The 22614-nt window shown below is 37.0% G+C and overlaps 1 protein-coding gene across 2 annotated transcripts in view; it reads left to right on the top strand.

The window, feature by feature from the left end:
- ZNF366 (zinc finger protein 366) overlaps positions 1–21083 on the top strand; it is a 35823-nt gene extending 14740 nt beyond the window's left edge. For both annotated transcript variants that reach the window (XM_032206514.1, XM_032206513.1), the window contains exons 2-6: positions 3294–3363; positions 5941–7258; positions 9491–9682; positions 15451–15625; positions 18295–21083. In XM_032206514.1, the coding sequence (XP_032062405.1) occupies positions 5960–7258; positions 9491–9682; positions 15451–15625; positions 18295–18830 (2202 nt within the window). In that variant the 5' untranslated portion in view covers positions 3294–3363; positions 5941–5959 and the 3' untranslated portion in view covers positions 18831–21083. The remainder of the gene's footprint in view (positions 1–3293; positions 3364–5940; positions 7259–9490; positions 9683–15450; positions 15626–18294) is intronic.
- The last annotated feature ends 1531 nt before the right edge of the window (positions 21084–22614 follow it).

Here is a 22614-nt window from a genome sequence, read left to right on the forward strand (position 1 = left end):
AGAGTTGACTAAACTTCACAAAGTCTATTATTCCAAGTTCAAGCCTGTTATTTTAAGGCTTCCCCAATATTTGTGTGTCCCTAATCAGTATCTGCATTCATTGATTTTGGATATTTTCCCTAAATTCATGTTTATTTTTGCAAGGTAGTCCAAATTTTTTCCTCCTCCCAGATCCACTTTGTGGCACAAAAAATGTTCTCATATTATAGAATGTAATAGATCTCTTATATTAGCTTCAGATAAGAGAGCATAAAGAGTTCAGGGCTGATTTGTATATTAACATATAGCCAATTTGTATATAACATATACTCAGCTTGTGTACTCACTTTGAGTATATTACTATATAGTCAGTATATGTTAATGGAGCACATTTTTCAAAATTGTGTGCAAGAAAACGTGGATATTGAAGCCAGAAAAGATGAATGAAAAATAAAATTTCCATGGGCTTCGTTAATGATTAAGAGTGTAAGGTTGGCTCTGATTTTAGAGAAATTTTGGTTTAGATTTGAGCACGATCTTTTACCTCTGGCCCTCCTCTAGTAAGTATAGTCACTAAAGCCTAGAGTAAATAAAATGCCTTTATTTGAAAAAAGCTGTACAAATAACCAGTTATCAAAGAGCAGTGATAGTTTGAATCAATATCCAGAAAGCTTAGTATTGAAATAACTAAATCTTTTGAGCATGTTTACAGATTTTGCATTGTTCACGGAGGCAGTACCTACAAATAACAATCTGACTGTACAAATGCAAGCAGATGCATGCATTTTACAGATACAGAAAATTATCATAATCCAATCCAACTACTTATTCAACGCAGGCCATAAAACCAGCAAAACAGATAAGAGACACTTGAAAACTAGAGGTTAAAAAGTCCACTTCATTATTTTCCAACTCTGAAATTATGAAACTCCCAAAAGAAAAAGAAATGAGGAACGGCAACATTATTGTGGGACTTCACTCATACACACAAAGCAGCATGAAAGAAGATATGAGAACAAGCAAAAGGGAAAGAAAAAAAGGGCTTATGTTGCCATTGAAGAAAACTAACAGGGAAAATCTTAAGGAGGGATCAGATGTATACCAACTAAAAATTACTTGATTACCAGTAATGGATATATTCACGTTTGTATAGGTATTCCTGGGGTTTTTGAAGTCTGACAAATACCTCAAAGAAGTATAGATTTGGTAGGGGACACTGCTTTGCTGCTGAAATGAAATTAATTCAGCATAGTAAAGCTCCATTATTCAGATATGGAGACTGGTGTAAGTTTTGTATAAATAGCAAGGGAGTGAAAACTAAGTAAAGATTTTAGTGTTTAATTGAACAACTGTATGAGTGAATACATTTTAAAACAAAAACTGTACTGAAGGGTGAACCAAATGAAGGAGATCCTGTAAAACCTATTAAGCCAACCACAACCACCTCTGTAATAACATTTTTTTTTTGAAAAATAATAATAATATGGTTGCTCAAGGAGGCTCAAGCTCTTCAACTGATCAATTTTGGCTGAAGAAATCTAATAGAGTGTTATTTGTCAGTGATCCTCACCAAATCACTGTACAGGAACAGATATTAAATTTCATTCTTTTCTTATAGATGCCAATCTTTCAGGCCCCAAGAGGAAACTACAGTCATATATGTTCATCAAACACAGAATTTCTCTTCCAGCTTAGAGAAACTGGCCTGTTCAGCCACCTTTAAACTTCCTACAATCCGTTCTCTTTCACCGTCATTTGAAATAGCAAACACAAATGCAAACCTTGTACTAATTAACCTGTTTCCCATTGTTAGAAGGTATGTATCACTTTCACACATCTTGGTCTCATTTCATGCTTTTTTTTTTTTTTTTTTTTTTTTTAATGGTTCCACTGCCCAAGAAAAAAATCAGAAGAGTAGTAGTCTGTATTTAAGCTGGAGCAGCTTCATAGCCTCACATTTGTATTGCTGGGATTATTATTCTTCTATAGATAGAAGGCACTTTCATACAGGAAGCAGAATCTTGGTTCTCTTGAAGTCTAAAGAAATTTTACTGTTGACTTCAGTAGGGAATATTAACTGTGGACTATAACAATGAGTGTACTTGCAGAGTGAATAGCATGGTTTACACACTTTGTTTTTTGTTTTGTTATCCTTTGTCTTTAGAAATACGATGTCTGGAAATGAGAAAGTAAACGGTAATTCATATTCTGTGCTAAAATCTCTTCCTCTTTCAGGGAAGTTAACATTATTAGCTGCTGCATAGGTAGTCTAATTTGGAAATAACTCCACAACTATCTGCGTTCTCTGTAGACTTGCTTTTCTGAAAGGTCATAGAAAGAGCTTATTTGTGGCTCTATTTTTCAAAATATTTTTTTTCAAAATACACTTACTTATGTAGACATAAAGACATGTGAATATGCCTGTCTGTTCTGAAGAAATGATCCCTTTTAAAAGCTCTGGAGAGTTGGGTTTAGGCTTTTTAAATGTTTGACTGCCAACATTGCATGGAAACTTTTGTCTCAGGGCACTTTCCACACCAAGGTTTCAAAACTGAAAACCTGGGATACTGCTGATAAAAGCTAGAATGTTTAATGTTATTCAGATTTAAACTGAACTCATTGTTTAGAATCATGACAGTGTTCTACATAGCATTCCATCCTAAATAACTAGGTGTTGAGCAAGGAAAGACTTTTGAATTAATGGTTGGATTTCATGATGTCGGAGATCTTTTCCAACCTAAATGATTCAAAGCCTTAAAGTGCTTATATAGGAAAAAAAAAAAAAAAATGTCCCTAGGGGATATTTAATATAAAAATTCATCACTTCCTACTCCTTTACTTATCATTAAATACTAACATAAGACATAACCATTGTCAGATAAAACAAAAATAATGGTAAAAGTACTATTAAGAGCTTAAAGTTCTGTACTGTAGTCATTTAGGACTCCTTATGTACGAAAGAACTATTTATCGCCTGGTGGTCAAATCTGCAGTCTCTTTGACATTTTCTCAGGACTCACATTTTTATGGAATTAAATTCTGATCACAGTGAAGATCGTGTCTCAAATTTAAATTAGCAAAGGTTTGCTACCAACAGAAAAGGAGATGAAATGACAGGCCAGATTTAATCTTTTCTCAGAGAATTTGTATGATACAGGGTTTGGCAATATGGAGGTAAAATAAAAGCAACAAGATAATATGCTTTTAGACTGTAAATCGGTACGTTTCCCCACCCTCTTGGATGCTCTTTTGTCTGATTATACATAACCACTCTGACTGTACTAATCACTAACTTTAAAAACTTTCTTTTGTAGGCTTGGTCCCATGATGTGTGTAGCAATGGACAGCAGAATAAAACCATACACTCAGTGAAAGCCACCAAAGGTTAGTTGTGCATGGAAATTACTGCTTTCTAGAAACTGCTAGCAGTTCTACAGCTTTTTCCATAACTCTGTGTTCCAGATAGACTGAAAATTTGCATAAAATAGGCTGTGGAAGAAAGAAGGAACTGGCAGCCAAGAGACAAGAGAGCAATTAGACAGAACTCACTGTCACTTCTGTGTATTTTTGGCAGCATTTCAATAACCTAACAAAGCCAGTAAATAACATAGCTGGGTTCTCAATTGCTATGAGCTTTCTGAAGTGTTTTATACTCATTTTGCTGCTAAAGAATCAGAAACACAAGATGAAAGACATTTGAGGGACAGGCCCATACTTTGAAGGGGACATTTTGATCTACAGGTATATTTTATGTTCAAATTGTGTGAGTTTAATGTTGATTATAATGAAATTTGAAAAAATACTTTTCCGTTTTGGAAATAAGTGGAATTTTTTTTTTGGTATTCAGAGGATTTCTTTCCACTGCTCCTTTTAAGTAAGTCAAGCCTTTGTATCGAAAGAGTCTTCAATATCTATCTGTTCCTTATTCTGCCTACTGAGTTAGAGTGACAAAGAAACATATCTGAATGCATACTCCCTAACAGTCTTCTCTGTTATGAAATGTGCACACACACATTTACATATATTAAATATGCATATGTAAACACACACATGTATATATATAGTGTTTATACACACACATATGTTGAAATTCAATGATCTAAGGACAGAAAGTCACATCTTGGCATAGTTATTACAGTTACCCTAGCTTTAGTTGACCCTAGGCTGAATTGGTCCTTTCCTTTCCTTTCCTTTCCTTTCCTTTCCTTTCCTTTCCTTTCCTTTCCTTTCCTTTCCTTTCCTTTCCTTTCCTTTCCTTTCCTTTCCTTTCCTTTCCTTTCCTTTTCCTTTCCTTTCCTTTCCTTTCCTTTCCTTTCCTTTCCTTTCCTTTCCTTTCCTTTCCTTTCCTTTCCTTTCCTTTCCTTTCCTTTCCTTTCCTTTCCTTTCCTTTCCTTTCCTTTCCTTTCCTTTCCTTTCCTTTCCTTTCCTTTCCTTTCCTTTCCTTTCCTTTCCTTTCCTTTCCTTTCCTTTCCTTTCCTTTCCTCTATCCCAGATGTCTTAATCAATTTAGAGATCCTACATTTTTTCCTTTTCTGTGCATTAGTTTATCCCTTTGTCTAAAGTTTCCATCTTAAAATTTTGTCACTGAAACTTTGGTTTCACACATTATTTCAAAGGTAGTTTGAGAATCTACCCCATTAAATGGAAGTACTCTGTTTGCAAGCAGGTTTTTAAGAAGCCTTCTGTTGTCTACAACCTAACTAGGTCACAGAGATGTTCTTTTTTAGGAGCACGTTTATCCAGCATGGAGCTTCCCGAAAATGAAGCATGAGTGTTTTATTACTCTAAACACCTTCAAACTTGCCACCTGACATTTCCAAGAATGGTGCTATAAATTGCATCAACATGACACAAGTGATAGAGGGAAAATATGTCAAGTTTTCCAAAGTAACCCCTGCTTGGTTTGACAAATGCATGTAAATAGACACAGGCATACACACATATACATTTGGATAAGAGCATCCCTACAGAGCCAAGGCAAAAGGTAGCAGCTTTGTTTAAAATGAAGCAAAATTTAAAACAGGTATTTCAGATTAACTCAAAATTCAAAATAAGTTTTCTATACAGTCAGTGGAATACATTTTGACAGAGTATAATTATTAATCTCCCGTGTCACATTAGAAACATTAGAAAGCATCTGAGCATTCTGAGGTGTCAGTTATTCTGGAAACTTCGGTAATTGTTGAAATTTGTGCTCCTGTTTAGAATAAAAACAAAACAAAACAAAACAAAAGTAGATTATGTCCATAATGCAGTTCAGACAGTGGTCAGAGGCTTTCCTCCCCTAAATCTGCCAGGTAAATATCACTGGGATTAAAACAAAGAAAATAAATTAATCTCCGCCTTCTTATTACAATACAAAGTGAGAGAAGCCAGGAAACACGGCACAAAACCTGATGGTACACAGTGTCCTTAGATCACTTGGCCATTGTTTTCTCTCACAGCAGCACATGCTAATGATACAAAGAAGTTTAAAGTCTTTGGCTTTGATTTTTCATGTCACAACCATAATAAATGTGCACATTATTGTTTGTATTGCCATATCCTTTAGATGCACCGCCAATTTCTAGGGCCTGTGCATGTGCAGCCAAGGACAGGACTTTGCCCACAAATAGCTTGGCTAAATTAAATTAAGCAGAAACATTGCCACACAGAATCAGCTGCTAAGTAGACTGTCACGGTGCAACGTGTTTATGTTACAAAGATATTGAATGAATCAAACTGGAATTTAAACTGCCATTAGCACCAAAGGAAGACCAAATATTCTTTTTTTCTCCACAATTTAATTCTGCTTTAAATGCTCTTCACCTTTTATGGGCCTAAGCAGGACGTCCTCAGGTGTATTTAATTAAAAAAAAAAAAAGCAACCTCCAAACCAATGAACTAGACAATAAAGTGTTAACCCCAGGAGAACAGGAAGAAATAAATATATTTGTTTGTCTATCTGTTTGTTTGTCCTAGGGAACCAAAAGAAAGAAATATGATGAAGAACGAAGACACAGGTTTTACTGTGGACAATACACAAACCTCTCCCTTTTCCCGCTGCCTGCAGCCACTGAGCCCTGTTACAAAGCCACACAGAACGACACAATTTGGTGAAGAATTCAGACAGCACCTCTCACATTTCCGCTATGGCCCTCCTCCTCTTGGAGACATGGAAAGTTTTCAGGGGTCCTTAGAAGGAGGGTCTCGGAAACGAAAGAGCATGCCAACAAAAATGCCTCCTTCTATTGCTCTTGAGGGTTCCTCATCACCACCCCACAGACCTGAAGATCAAAATGATATAGGGTCTTCCAGTCTTCCCTTGGTGTTTCAACAGCCAGTACAGCCCAAGTACAGTTCCCAGATGATTGACCTCTGCAACTTTGGTTTTCAGTTCTACAGAACTCTGGAGCATTTTGGAGCCAAGACCATTAAGCAAGAACCAGTGAAGCCTAACATGGCATGGCCCAGTAGTCCAGCATTCATGCAGGCTCCTTACCCCTATTATCCTAAAGTCCATCCTGGCTTAATGTTTCCTTTTATTGTGCCCCCAAACCTTCATTTCAGGAACCCCATTCAAATGAAAAGGCCTCCAGAGCCACCCTTCAGGAGGGCAGAAGTGAGAGAAAGTGGTGAAAATAAACAGAAAGTGGAAAGAGTAGATGTCAACCTTCAGATAGATGACAGCTACTACGTTGATGTTGGGGGTGAACAGAAACGCTGGCAATGTCCCATGTGTGAGAAGTCCTATACATCCAAGTACAATTTGGTCACCCATATCTTGGGGCACAGCGGCATTAAGCCACATGCTTGCTCCCGATGTGGCAAGCTTTTCAAGCAGCTGAGCCACTTGCACACTCATATGCTTACACACCAGGGCACAAGGCCACACAAATGCCAGGTGTGCCACAAGGCTTTCACTCAAACCAGTCACCTGAAGAGACACATGATGCAACACAGTGACATCAAGCCTTACAACTGCAGGATCTGTGGCAGAGGTTTTGCCTACCCCAGTGAGCTGAAAGCACATGAGTCCAAGCATGAGAGTGGCCGAGAGAACATTTGTGTGGAGTGTGGTCTTGACTTCCCCACCCTGGCCCAGCTGAAGAGACACTTAACAACCCACCGTGGCCCAATACAATACAATTGCACTGAATGTGATAAGACCTTCCAGTACCCAAGTCAGCTGCAAAACCACATGATGAAGCACAAAGACATCCGTCCCTATATCTGCACTGAATGTGGCATGGAGTTTGTGCAGCCCCACCATCTCAAACAGCACTCCCTAACTCACAAGGTAAGCCATCACATGTTGTCTTCTCACCTTGTATCAGACAGTAGCACAAAGATTACAGAATGATACAGAATGATACAGAAAGATTCACCTACCTCCTCAGAGGGAAGGTGACCAGTCTACAAAGACTCATGCTGGCCATTTGCCAGCAGTAGGATTTTGTGCAGAGCAGAAGTCTCAGCAATACTCTCAACAATGGAACCTAGATGTCTCTGACAATCTCAAGAAAGTAAAATCAGAAAAGTAAAAGTAAGTTTACTTTACAAAAGTAAAAATGCAAAAATATTTTGGTATAAACAGGACTTTATTTAAACCACCTGTATTGCTTCCCATAATTGTGTTCACATCTCTCTGTTTCTGGCTTTTATTTTCAGAATGACCTTCTGTGAAATAATTTGATTTTGCAGAGCTGTCTAACACCTAAAAGTTTTAACAGAAATTTTCTTCTGAAATATATATGTATTCTTTTGCATCCCTTAATTGGGAAGTAGGTGGTATAGAGTAGGCTGTATGTATGTGGCAGAAGAAAGCATATTATTACTCATCAGATTTTGAAGAATCATTATGAGACATTTAGGGAAAAAAATACACAAAACAACACAACAACAAAACACAACCTAAGAAAAAATCCTGTTTGTGTAGAAATTATTCTAAATGCCAGTTAATGGAAGTGGACAAAGAGGACCATAATCCCAGCCAATTTATATCAAGTGGCAGTCTTACCATGGCTGTCAGTAATGACAGCTATGTCAGTTTTGACTAGGAGTAGGCTTTGGAACACATCCAGAAAACACCACTTTAAAAAATGTGAAAAATATAAATGCTCCATTCAAGAATGTCTGAAATTGTTATCCACCATTATAAAAATATGATAAATGCATACAAATGACATATTTTATAAAAATTGCTTCCAGTTTTGAATATGTTTTTCATTTAACACATGAATTTTAGATTTATATGAAAAACAGTAAAAATACAGAAAGCTAGAGGCACATTTTCTTTTGAACAACCTCTACTTCCACATTTACTTTTTCTTCTTCACTATTCTATAACCATTTCTGCTCTCTTTGGAGATTCCCTGGTCTTTGGATTTACCATACAAAATTCTACTAATTTAAAACATGTTTTTTTTTTTTTTGTTTTTTTTTTTTTTGTCATAGGAAATGCAATGTCCTTGAGCCTTTAGAGAGCTTCTGCTTCTTTGTCCACAGCTGCAGGTGGATTCAGCTGTGAACATAATTAACAGTACTTAGCTGCCCAAATGCAGCCTCAAATCGGATAGCTGGATGCTGAGAATCGCTGTGGGTGTTCACCGTTTCAGATCTGCAATTAACTCTATAAAAACCACTGAGTGGCACAAAAGAGACTGGCATTTCATGTCTTATTTGTAAATGGGGCTTGCAGGATAAATAATTGCTCTTGGCACTTCACTGGTAAATCTTCACTACTTGCAGCAAGTTATACTCAAACTCCTAAAGGGTTTAGTGGAAAATTCATTGATTTTTGTAGCATGGAAATGACTCTGAGAAGCTGGCAGTTAGTACATACATGTATGACCAAGAATACTGATCTGTTTATTGGTAAATTGATTATATAGTATAGAGAGTGACAGAAACATTCTGTGACCACCAGAATAAAACAGGTTACTCCACTATGGTTAATGTAAGTCCCACAAAGAGTAAAAAGTATTTTCTCTTCAGCGAATATAATATGTAGATCATTATTTGGTGATATTGCTTAACTACTTCTCAGCTATTTCTGATTATTTTCATTTGCTTCTTCAAAACAGGGATAGATCTTTTTTTTTTTTTTTGGAAGCCAATGATGTTAAACTACCATAGTCAAGCACTTCTTCAGTCTCTTAACTGGTTAACTTTTAATCTTGGTCCACAAGTGTTCACATTTGACCAGTACCTTACACAAGCTGTAGAGAAGGAAAGAGAAGCTGTGCAACTGACTACGTCTCATGGATTTGTAAATTTAGCAATGGAAACAAAACTCCTTATTTCATCAAGCTTAGATTTTATTTTCCTTCTCTGCTTCTCAGACTCTTGTAAGAACTTGCCAAGAAAAAAAATGTGTCCATTACTAGAGCAAATAATGTTAAAGGCAAAATAATTGCTTACCTGCTTTGCTAATGTAGAATGAACAATTTATATATTGTGAAATGATCTACAAACTATTCATTATTATTATTATTATTATTTTTATTTTTATTTTTTTTCCCTCTTACAGGGTGTGAAAGAACACAAATGTGGAATCTGTGGCCGGGAATTTACTCTGCTGGCCAACATGAAGCGACATGTCCTGATCCACACCAATATCAGAGCATACCAATGCCATTTGTGCTTCAAGAGCTTTGTGCAAAAGCAGACTCTCAAGGCACATATGATTGTTCACTCTGATGTCAAGCCTTTTAAATGCAAGGTAAGTGTATCTCCTTTGATGACGGAGGCATAAACTCATAGAATGTTTCTGGAATATTACCACATTGTGATATGAAAGAATTAGAAAAACAAGACTTGCTAACACATTCTATGGCTATATTTAAATTAGCATAAAATAGTCCAGTTTCCTTTCTTGATCCAGGTTCTGCTTAGGTAGCACAAAAGAATGGAGTTAAGTGTCTGTGATTTACTTGCTTCCCCTTCAATATCAATAACGTTCGTCCTGTAGTATTTTTTTTTTCCGCTTAGTGAGCATTGAAATGCCACTGAGGTTTGAGGACAATAAACATACCTGACATTTGCCTAGTACAGCCACCCAAACAGAAGTTTAAGTGCTTAATAGCTTGAAACACTGACTAAACACATAGATCCTGCACCCCACAGAGGACCATGGAAAAGCAGCAGCCAGCAGTTCACACAGTGATGCTATGCAACAGTTCAGGGAAAGACTCAAAGAAAACCACAGCAAAACAGAACTGCAGAATGGGCCAAAGGTTTTGGCTTTGGTTTTCTTGACTGCACTCATCTCTAATCTTTTCCTTATGGATCATTCATGTTTATTTTCTTACTCAGTATTAGACACTACATCTGTCCTCCTTGCTGTCTTTTTGGTTCGTTACTGTAATCATACCTGGTGAAGCCAGAGACTGGGTTTTATTCCCTCTTTGGTCTGCTCTAAGATATGGAGAAGAGAATGTTACCCTGTTTATGCCTAAGTAACGGAAGTTTGGTCTGGAAGAGATTTCTAGAACTTTTTCATCCAACATCTTCATGGAATTAAATATTTTCTTAAATTGAGTCTTTCATTCAGAAGCACAGTGGGATGAAGAATTTTTAATGGAATGATTCTCTCCTGAAAACCATAGACCTTCAAAATATCATGGGAAAATATTGCTTTTATAGTAGTTTTAATAGAAAAATATCAGAGTTATTATTTCTGAATTCTTCATTTTGTTTTGATAACATTGAAGTGTTTCACTTTGAAAAAAAAGGTAAAAACAAAGACTTTCAACTTTAGCATTTTGTTTTATTTCTATTTATATCCTATTAAAATATTATTTTCTATACTAACACTTATTCTATATTGATAAAATAATTTTTGTTACTGAAATACTTGGGTAGTTCCATGCCAAGTCTGCTGGAGACTTTCATTCTTTAAATACACCTGTAACCCTATGGCTTTGTTCCCTTTTGATCAGTCATGTATGACCCCTCACATTTCAGAAAAAGAAAAAAATCTGTTGTTTGATAAGCTTTTCTGGATGTAGTATCTTCACAGAATCATTAGGATCCATGCTATTTCTGAGAAATGTGTCAGTTAGTTAGCTGGAAGTTTGTGTTCATGCTAGGATTTGATGATGACAGGCTATTAAAACTTGGAGATGTCAACAGTGTGAGTCAGGAACTGGAGTACCAACAGTGTGTTTTCCAGCCAGTAACAAAAGCTTTTTAGGAACACCTGTTTTTCTTATATATTTTTTAATTCTTTGTCCCCACCCAATGTTCCTAGGAGCAAAGAAACAAGTAAGCACAGTGAACCAGCTTCATCTGTGGCTGTTGGTTTATGAATCAACGTTAGTGTCCCTGAACTTAGTGAAGATCTTGCTAATAAGCAAAGGGAGAACTAGGGTTTGCTCTTTGGCATTAGGAACATCCCTCGCCTCGCCTCGCTGTCAGAGCCCTTGAAAGTCTCACAAGTATTTCTGGCTGGTATTCAGAGGGTTAAGGCAATGACCAGATAGCAGCCTTTTGGCACCAAGCTCCTCCTCGGCAGAAGGAAGGATATAGCTGTATGAACAGCCTGCTTAACAATGGCTCACATGTCCCCGGGGAACCGCCTGCAAATAGATTTCATCTTGCTTTCTCTTGTACTTTTCAAAGCTTCCTGTTTTCTCACGGTCCTTTTGGACAGTTTACAGTCTTTCTCCCTCTCCCTCTCTCTTTGAGGAAAGGAACACCCTTCTTATGAAGAAAGAAAAAAAAAAAAAAAAGAATGCAAGGGAAAGAGAGCACAGCAGTAGTCTTTCTACTTCACCACATGCAATGGTTTTCTTTACCTTTTTCTCACAGAAAGAAAAAAAAAAAATGAAAGAAAGAAAGAAAGAAAAAAGAGGCTTTCCTATGTGTCTAATCACAGCTAAGCACAGACTATCTGAAATGAGGGAGTAGCAAAGAGCTGTCCCTTCTGTTTCCGCATCCAGCTGCAGGCTGGATCCGTGTTTGATTTTTCTCTGAAGAGTGAACATCTCTGTAGCTCTTAAAGGCCGGGGTCTATGCTTCCTTCTTTATTTTTGTTTTAAACAAAACCACTGAGTATTTCTGAAAGAGTTGTACCAAATGGTTCAGAAGTGCTAATTCTGATTTGTAAAGGAAGCTCCTCTGAAATTAACAGTTGCTTTAAGCGATAAAGTCGGTAATGTTCCAGACACATAATAAAGAATGTAATCAAGCTTTCTCCAGTGCAGCCAGCCAAATGCACTTCACAGCAGAATTTTTGAACTCCCTTTCTACTACTGTAAATATGCAGTTAAAGGTGAGCCTAAACAATTCTGGTTTACAGCCACAGGTCAAAATATCTTCTTTGCCAAGTAGGAAGTTGCTTACATATTTCAGATGAATTGGGCTCTGCTCTGGTGCTGAAGAAAGGTAGTATGAGACATACTCAGTCTTCATTCCCATTTGGTAATGTTTTTTTAGAAGTTCCAGTCTATACCACTTTTGCCCATTGCTCATAAAATTGTGGGTTTACATTAGGAATTAAACCCAAAGAAGATATGAGTTATAAGTACTTTTGGAAGAAACAAAACAAGACTGACAAAAATAGCAGGGTTATACTTCATGCAGCGGTTTAAGAAGACAAAGTCTATTGTTGAACTAATTCAGCATTTCTTGCAAAATATACTAAAGTCTTTTTCACCAGCCAGTGCATCAAAGTGTGTTCAGCAGATTTACAGCCGAGGTTTTTCTCTTCAGGATGAGAATTTTATTTTGTCTTTACTGGAGAGCCTAAGGTCTGCAAGCAACTATGTTGTTTGTTTTTCCAAGCTCTCTTGCGTGAATGTTACATCCCTCTGAGTGCTAAGATGCTCTGTGGTGACTTCTGGAGACCTCTCCCATGGCTTTGGGTCATCTTTCACATCGTTCAGCAGTGGTCCCAACCCTGTCCTGTCAGAGAGGAAGAAAACATTTTCCCCTTCCTAGTTTGGTGTGCAGATTCAGGCAGTGGTTTAAGAACTGGCTGTGAATTTCAGCTAGCTCTTAGCTGCTGTCTTCCAGCATGTGAGCTTCAGAACAGCTCCCTTCACCCTCTAAATCATGGGCATTCATCTGAAACCCATCTTGTGTGTTTTGAAAGGGACATCTTACTCATATACCATGCCACACAGAACCATCATTCTGAGAACAATTCCCATATCTGCGTTTCTTTCACTTTCCTGCCACACCTCTCTACTCTGGCACCATTTCCTCATGTCCCCAGAGGACACTGCAGGATGGTAACACATTATGTGTCTCTAAGACAGTGCATGACTTTGGGAAATTGAAAGCCTACCCTCTTTATTCAGACACACAAAACCATTATGTTGTAAGAAACTATCCTTTAGGAGGTCCCCTCTCCTGTTGTGATAAAGAAAGAGAAATAAATGCTGATAAGCCAGAAAAAAAAAGCTCCTACTAGACCAAACTTAATACTCAATACTTCATAAAGTATTTTTATATGCAAAATAGGTTTTCATGAAGTACTCTAGCCCTTCACCTGTTCAATCGGATTTTCTTTTCTTAACAATATAGATGAAGAAGTGAAGACCTAGCTATCAGAAAGCAAAAGCTAGTGAGAATGCTGGTCAGCCCCAATACAGGCAGATAACCATAAGCCTCCTGCTAAGAGGTTGTAGAGAAGTATTGGTATCGACATTCTTATAGACAGAGAAATATTGACGTTTCGTATACAGTTTAAGCAGCTGTAAAGATCCAATCAGCTGCTCTTCTTCCTTGTGATTTTTCTGTGATCCTCGGTGCTTCTTCTCTTTGTTTCCTCACAGCACTTTCAGAAGACTTTTGGTGCATTCTTTTCACTGAATATAAGTCATCAGCTCTCTTTGAATGCAAAGGAGAGACGGTTCTCTTTCCTGAGTGGATGGATGACCCTTGGAATATATCTTATTTTCATAGATTATTAACTCATTTTCAGTGGCTATTTTTTTCCCCCCACTTTCTCTGTGAGCACTTTGCTGATAATTTTTTTTTTAATTATTATTTTTATTTTTTGCTAGAACATTCATTTTAATAAAGTCACAGAGAGAAAATTACAGAAATAATGCGGCTCTAGAAAATACATATTCAAGCAAATGAGCATTTCCAGAAGTTTTCTCTTTGAAGTATTCAATCAGCTCTAGTTTTTATTTAAAAATAATACTATTGAAAATTTTTTTATTAGCAAATTTGTTCCATTTTGGTTTCAAGAGCAAATGATTCAATACTACTTCACCTAGGTTCATTTCACTACTTAGGTTTCATTCAGATATTGCAGCTAATGGCTGTGTGAATTTGAATCAAAAAGTACTATGCCCGACCTTCTCTACTGCCAAAATAAATTGAGTAAAAACTTTGTCAGATTAGACCATAATTTGGTGGAACCTCAGTAACTGCTTTTTAATCATTTTCTCCCAGAAGAGTACACTCCTTGAAAAATAAAATAAATTACTCAGAGATTCTGGCTCACATAGTAACAGGGATGGTAACAAGATGACTTTGATGGTATGACTATTTGTCTAAAATCTTTCCAAAAAAGTGGTAAAAGTTGAAAGCAAACACAGAAGTTTACATGGGATGGAAACAGCCACTTGAATATGAATAAAATTATAAATCCTGATAAGGAAAGACCAGAAGACAAGTTAAGACTAGAAGCTTATAATAGTGATGTCAAAATTCCATGTCTTGAGACTACATTTGATTTATAAGGAACAAGACTACAAAAGGACCCATCTAGAAAAATAACAACAAAGAAGATAATACTTATTGTTTCATCAAAGGGAATCCTGCAAGATCAATGTCTCAAGCTGTCAGGAATGTGCTTTAGGGAAAGCTGAGTCATTCTTGCGGGCCCGCTGTTTAAATTCCAGCTTACTCACCAGAGACACCAAAACACAGAAGCTGGTAAACAGAAGAGGAGATGATCAGAGATGAATGTGGGGAGCAAGAAGCAAAGAAAAAAAGGAATTGCTTTTTCTGGCTTTAAGCAAAATGTGCAGTCATTTCCATTGCACTAAAGGAGAAGTGATATTCTGCCTGACTGTTTCATAAAAACCCTTCATTTTATCTTGTATCTCCATCTCTGCCTGACATTATTCTTGATTACTGGATAGATTCACAGACTACAAACTAAATAGCTCACTGAGACAGAAAGTTAAACTCTGAATTTCATTCAAGTGAAGAGCTTTTCAGGTTATGTACTGAAGTCTCCCCCTTCCTTAAAACAACATCCCCTGATTTTAGGGAATCTTTGACCATGTGTCTCTCCTACTCACCAAATTTTAAAAATGGCAGCACTGCAAGAAGCTCTAGATGGATGAAATTCAACTACATATTCTTGTCTTTAGTGTTTCACTTGTATCTTTGAAAAGAAAAGCTGCAGCCGGAAGAAGTTAAGGCTCAAGCTGAGAAGGATAGGTTACATTTGCCTTTAAAAATATTCTTCTCAGAAATACCCCTACAAAAACTAATCATTTTTATTTTTACTGTTTTTGACAGCTGTGTGGAAAGGAGTTTAACAGAATGCACAATTTAATGGGACACATGCACTTGCACTCAGACAGTAAGCCTTTCAAGTGCCTCTACTGTCCCAGCAAATTCACCTTGAAGGGGAACCTAACAAGGCACATGAAAGTCAAACATGGGGTCATGGAAAGAGGATTTCATTCTCAAGGTAATATTTATCAGCAAACTTATTCTCTAAGAGGTTTGAAAACACACATCAGTAAGTTTGAACGGGCTTTGTACCACAGATCTACAATTTTATATCATAGATCCAATGCTATTGGAGGAGATTGAAACTCATATATCTGGGAGGTTATTATTAACTATCTATTTTACTGCAGTGTTACAGATCAGAGATACCCATCAAACCAGATTTCTGATGAGACAGAGGTACAGGCTGAGATGGAGCAATAGTTGGAGAAAAAATGAGACAGCACTTGTGAACACAAAGGAAGTAATTTCAGCACGCTATATTGCTGTTCTCAGGTGTTAGGGAGAATACAGTCAGTAGTGCTAAATCACAGGACTTATCAAGCCACACCAAAAGTTCTTGTACTTAAGCCCATGGTTCCCAGTCTTCATCACTTTGGGGATGGTGCAATATCTATAGTACTGCAGAGCTTCTTCTAGCATGTAGGTACTCCTGACACACAAAAGACAGTGAGCTGGTGGAGTCTCATTCTTAGTGAGACTAGCACATGTAGCTGGCCAAGGATATGCTTGGAGGATGTAGCTGAAAATGTATTGGCCTTAGAATCATTTAGGTTAGAAATGACCCTCTAAGATTATCAAGTCCAAACATTAACCTAGCACTGCCAAGTCTACCACTAAATCATATCCGTAAAGATCACACCAGCATGTCTTTTGAATACTTCCAGGGATGGGGACTTAACCACTTCCCTGGGGTGACTCTACAACTTTCCTGACTGAAGGTGTCGTTCCAATATTTCTGAACAAATTTTTCAGTTTTTGATCAGTTTGACTCTTGAATGCTGACAGACCACACCCTAGCAACCATTTTAAAGAGCACATTATTCCTCAGACATATCTGGTTAGAAATTTATAGTATTTCTCTCATGTTAGAGGTACATCCACATGTTTTTAACATGAGAATACATCATAAATCCATTCAGAGCTGACAGAAGAAAAAAGTCTGGAAGTTTTCACTTGTCTTTCTCATTGCTTATTGGATTCCACATTGGAATGGAAGCCTGAATAGCTCTATGTACAGGAGCCTTTCTGCTCAAGATACATTTATTCTGTGCCATATTGATACATCTGGCATTAATCGAAGGCTGTAAGCTCAAATCCAATTTGCAGAGACACATGAGAATGGAAGAAGGCAATCCTCCCTCATCTCAAAGTTTATGGGCTTTTGACAGTTCAGGGTATCTGGCAAAGTATTTCCTCCCTCTGACCCAACACATACACTTCCTAAAGTCATGTGCACACATGCCAATGCTATCTAGAAAAGTGAAGGTATTAGGGAGGATTGTTTTAAGCATTTGAATAGTCAAGATATTTTGTGTGTTTAGACTGGATAAATAACTCTCTTGAGGGTAATAATTATTGCAGCCTAAAATTTAGGCTTTAATACATCCTAATGTGTATGGAAAACACGACTTGTAATGACATTTGGGACAAAGTTTACAAAGATCCTGACAAGTAATGCTGTAAATAGCTTTTTTTTTTTTTTTTTTTTTTTTTTTTCTTCCCCCTCCCCCCTTTACATCTCCTACCACACCATGCTAGTTACATGATTACTTGTAATTGAAGACAGCCTAAGTACAGTAATTCTTCAGTCCTTTAGGCTCATCAGACACAAAAAATTTGTAAAGGCTGCCACCTGCTCACGAGCCATTTTAACAAATACAACACAGTTGCAAAGTAACAGCTGTATCTAGAGAGGCTGTATAAATCCCGAAGACAATGAATCAAATTACTGAGAGGGAAAAAAAAATGAAAATCTAAGCAAGTAAAATAATTTCTGCTATAGATTTTTGCTGCTGAGTGAAATCCTCATCCCAGTTGTGTCAACATTTTTTAAATTAAGATGGACTGTACCTGTAATATCTGAATCTTCTCTGCATCCTGATAGCAACAACTGGGTTTCTAGCAAGAACAGAGAGGAGATGCTTTGACAAATACTAAGATGAAACAGACACAGGTCCACACTCAGTTTTATACAGTGCAGTTCAAAATTTTCATTTGGCTCTGATGATTTCCTCAAGCTGAAGCACTAACTAGGTCATGAAGCTTTTCAGTGGCACTGGATGAGAGCAAAAAACTTGAGGAGAGAGTAGGTAGTGGACTGATGAGAGAGAATTTTCTTTTCATTTTAGTGTAGAAACTTTGAACTGGAGTGTCCACCGAACAAACATCTTAACACATTTTTAATCTCTTCCACTCCTCTGGAAAAAAAAATGTGTAAAAACTAGAACTTTGATTTTGGCATGTGATGGTTTAGATCAAAGTGTTCACTAAAAAAAAAATAGGAAGAAGGAAGTGGGTAGGTTCACTGGCAAAAATAGTTTACAAGAGGCCAGACACTTCACTTTTATTCCTAGCTCTCTCACTAAATGTCTGGCATGAACAGCAGAATGTTTCATGTGTCTTGACCTGGTTGTGAGGTGAATCCAATAGCACTGCTTTTAACAGCATCTCAAAGGGGATGTCATGAGATGTAAACAGTAAAGTGTTTGGACATAGCTGAGTGGAAGACAGAGGTAAAATGTCAAATAGAAGGCCACCTCAAATTTTCTGTTTTAACCATGTATCACCTACTAACATTTGCTATATATAAATTATTCCTTTTCTCCCCCGTCTTAACACTACAAGGTTTTGGAAGAGGAAGAATTGCTCTGTCCCAGACAAATGTCTTGAGAAGCTTGGAACAGGAAGAGCCCTTTGATCTTTCCCAGAAGAGCCAAGGGAAAGGAATCTCATTTCATTCAGATGGTGAGAGTGCCAAAGGAAGCTCATGCCAGGAAGAAGAGGAAGACAACTGCTATGAGGCAGAGCAGTACAGCCCTGGCATGTATCATCATGACAACAACAAGCTATATACACCTCAAGATCTGTCTGGCAAACCAGACTGCATGATGAAGGGCTTCAGAGAGTCCTACTGCAATGAGAATGAAGAAATGTTAAGTGAGGGAGGACTGGAGAAGAGAATAGGGGATTCAGACAACCAGGAGAGCCAAGGAGAGAGAGACACCACAAACAATAAAGAACATCTGAGCTTTAGATCTTTCGAAAAGGCCAGACTTGGCCATTCTCTCTCTGATTACTTGTATTTCAAGCACAGGAACAAGAGTTTGAAAGAATTACTGGAAAGAAAAATGGAAAAACAAACAATGATTATAGGCATTTAAATGGACATTTTAAAACAGCTGTAAAATGAGAAACAGATAGCTTTTAGCATGAACTGTAATTTACCAAAGCCTGAAATTTTGTAGTAGTCTTTAGAAATCAACAGGCTAAATCAATAAAATAAATTAAGGTAAAATACGTACATGAAAACAATAAAGCAGTTAAAGGGGATAAAGAAATGCACTAGGTTTTAAACAATAACATTTTTACACTTATCCATTTGATGTATAAACAGACAATGGGGTGGGTACAGAAGTTTATTTTCCTTTATCTGTGGTGGTAGAGACTTATACAAGATTTTCTACTTATCAAAAGCAACATACTTTAGTGTTTGATTTATTATCTGTTTAAGATATATATGAACACTTCTAACCATAGGTGTCAAAAAATCTGAAAATAGTAAATATTTCACAGCATAAGCAAGAGAACTGTTAAATATGGTGTGCACGAAAGTGCTATCCCTCTCAGAACTAACACATCCACACTTTCATTTACTGCAGTGAGTATGTTAGTTTAATGACTTACAATGAAAAATGGGGAACAAATTAAGAAGAAATGCTAACTTTTTATGAGATAGTGAAGTGCAATTTTGTAAGGCTCTGAAAAGACTTGGTTTTTGTTATGGTCGCAGAAGCTTTTCCTCTGGCAAATGAGATGCTTGTATTTTGCTATGTTTCAGTCAGTATGGAAGTATTCATCAATTCTTCAAGTGAAATAGCATGGACAATATTGACATTTTATTCTAATGTCCGTTCACACCAATGCATTTAATGAGCAGCAGCAGCACGTAGCATTTGCAATTCTTGCTGTAATTACACACAAAACAAAGAGAGTCATTTCATTGAGAAAATGATGTAATTTTGCCATTTATCTCTTCCAGTTTATCTTGGCTAGCAAGCTTGAAATTATGAAGTCTGATCAGATTTTATGTTGGAAGGGATGCCAAAAAAGAGCCCTTACAGGGCAAGCAATACTTTACAGAGAATAACAGTTTTTAGATTTCCTCTTATCTGAGTCAGATTTTTTCCCTCATTAACACAGCTTGACCAGTGAGCTCCAAGCCTTACAGAAGAATTCCACTCATGCTGTTTTTAATGAGTCATTCCCAGCTTTATATCCTCTGATTCCCATACAATATAACAAAGATGCTGAAAGTACTTTTCATTAAGTACACTCCATCAATTACATGAGTTGTTTGACTAGCACCTTGATTCCCACATTTTCAAGATGTAAGACAAATGGCCCCAAGCCATTCCATTGCTTATAAGGAAGTAAAGATTTAAGTCATTTAATTATTCCTTTGTCATTTTGGGAACACATCTCAATAGTTTAAATCCCCCATATATGGTACATCATTTCCAAATATTACTACCTTCTTCACTTACCTGCCAAGCCCTTGATTCAGAATACCTTGTTGTAATGCTTAACATACAGTAAGTTATAATTAAATGTAAAGTCATATTCTTATGGCTTGCTAAGGCTAGAAGCCTGTTGCTGCAGCTCTCTACCATTATAAGAAACTTCTCACCTTACAGAAGTAACAATTCTCACACCTACCAGTTAATCAATCATATAAAACTGTGTTTGTGCAGTCTGAGCTTGCAGGAGATGGTTCCGTCTTTCAGTATTCAAACTTGGCGTAATAGAGACTCTGAATGAAAAGGAGAAAAAACTGTTGATGTGTGAAGCTTTAATGTACGGGTTGCTCTTCTAAATGTAATTAACTCTACAGCTGATGTACATACTTTTTTAAAAATAAAGAGGGTATACAAAGTTGATGTGGAATGTAAGTGGATTCAGGACAACTGAATGATGTCTTTCAAAATGAGGTGTATTTCAGAGGTACAGAGGCCATTGTTTTCAGTGAAGAGCTATTTTATTATATACATTTAACTTGTCCTTTGCTGCATAATAACTCCTTAAAAAAGGAGCCGTCTTTCAAGGAAATCTTGGTTGAGCAGAGGAATCAGAAAATTTTCTAGAGTAATATGTTCAGCCTCATTCTTTCTAGGACTACAGGGGAAAAGACCAAGTAGATATTCAGTGTGATCTATGAGATTGTCTCTTAGAAATGGGAAGAATTCCTGCATTTACCCTCCTTGTAATTATCTTGCCTCTGCCAGAAAAAAATCCCACTTACTCTCAGAAATGTCTCTTTAAGGTGGTATAGTTCCCAGCTTTGCAGTTTTTAAGATCAGTCCTCTCCACCTTTACAGCCATATTAGTTCCTATGATAAAATAAATATACAACAAAATCTGGAGCCTAGTTTTATATATATATATACACATATACACACACATATATATGTATGTATGTATGTATTTATATATTATATAATGCATTTTCTATAATTTCTGTAATGCCGATGAGTTGCATTTAGCAAGGCCCTGCAGTTCTGCCAGGCGTAAAGCAAAAATACAACCCTTTCATCGCAAAACATTGTTGTTTATAAAATGGAGAATGTTACAGGACAGGCAGACAATCCTTATCAAGAAAGAAACAAGTGGTTACATATCAAGACCATTCCAGAAAAATAGAACAAAGAAGACATTTTCAGCAGAGTTCAACTCCCATTTTCTTATGTGAACTAGTGAGCAGAATTTTCAGAAATGCCTAGTATAGTTCAGTCATCTCTCCCTGTAGCTGAAAGTGCTGTACATGAGAGGAGTTGGTCTTGAATTCCATGGAAAATCTATCTGTAGCAGATAACATCCTAACCATGAAAACGATGTATTCTAAAAGTATACAGTCCAGAGTACCTGTACAGGGATTTCCCCCATAAGGAAAAGAGCCAGAGGTGTCCTCATGAAAGTAAATCACTGGAAAAAAATCTGGTTGTCTGAATGATTAACCCACACATTTTCAATCTAACTTCCTCTGCAGCCAATTTATCTACTTCAATTCCACATCTCACTGGAGCAAAAGCAATTGACAACCATATACATACAGGAAGGTAGAAAGGAGTAAGGGTACCCAGAGTAGCAGTGCTATTTGTGACTAATTTGTAATGTGTATCACTTTTCTTACATTTTTCCTAGAAAGAGGATAATATTATATTACAATAAGACTTTGAGACTGTGCCCAGTCACATAGTCACACGAAGCTAATTCACAATCACCCAAGGTTAATTCATATTGGAATAGCAAAGAACTCTTCCAAAAGCCTAAGTCACCAGTCAGAGGAATTGCAAACAAAACTGTTACTGAGATAAGGAGACAAGTGTCAAGTGACCCAGGCAAAGGGATTAAATGATAGTTCTCCCAACTGCAGAACATAATACAGCTGAGTTTATGACACTTGTTATAAAGAGGCCCTGGGGGACACATTAAAAGTGAAATAACAGCCTTCATTGTGAAGCACCTTGCTTTCCAAACATAAGTTATTTTCACACTATTTACATTGGCACCATTTTGGGAACAGACAGTAACAGCCTTTGGTTTTTAATAGCTTTGAAAATGCTTTATTGAAATTTGCTCTCATAATGAAGTTACTTCCCATTTCTAATTTCTGAGGGATTAGCTTCCTTGTTTTGCTTTGAATAGAGGCCCAGAAGCCCTGTAGAGCCATTGCTCCTAGACCTTTGGGCATTTTTTTTTTCTTTACTCCTTCCTAATCTGAGTCTAACTACCTTCTTCTTACAACATGGTAGGCAAAAATACATCTATATGACTCTTTGGTGAGTTGCGTTTTCAACTTGTGATACCATATGAAATTGAAAAGTCTTCACCACAACATCTATATTAAATCACATTCATACTGTTTCCCTCCATTACTACAAAAAGCCT

The sequence above is a fragment of the Aythya fuligula genome, chromosome Z, assembly GCF_009819795.1.
Source record: "Aythya fuligula isolate bAytFul2 chromosome Z, bAytFul2.pri, whole genome shotgun sequence".
NCBI lineage: Eukaryota > Metazoa > Chordata > Aves > Anseriformes > Anatidae > Aythya > Aythya fuligula.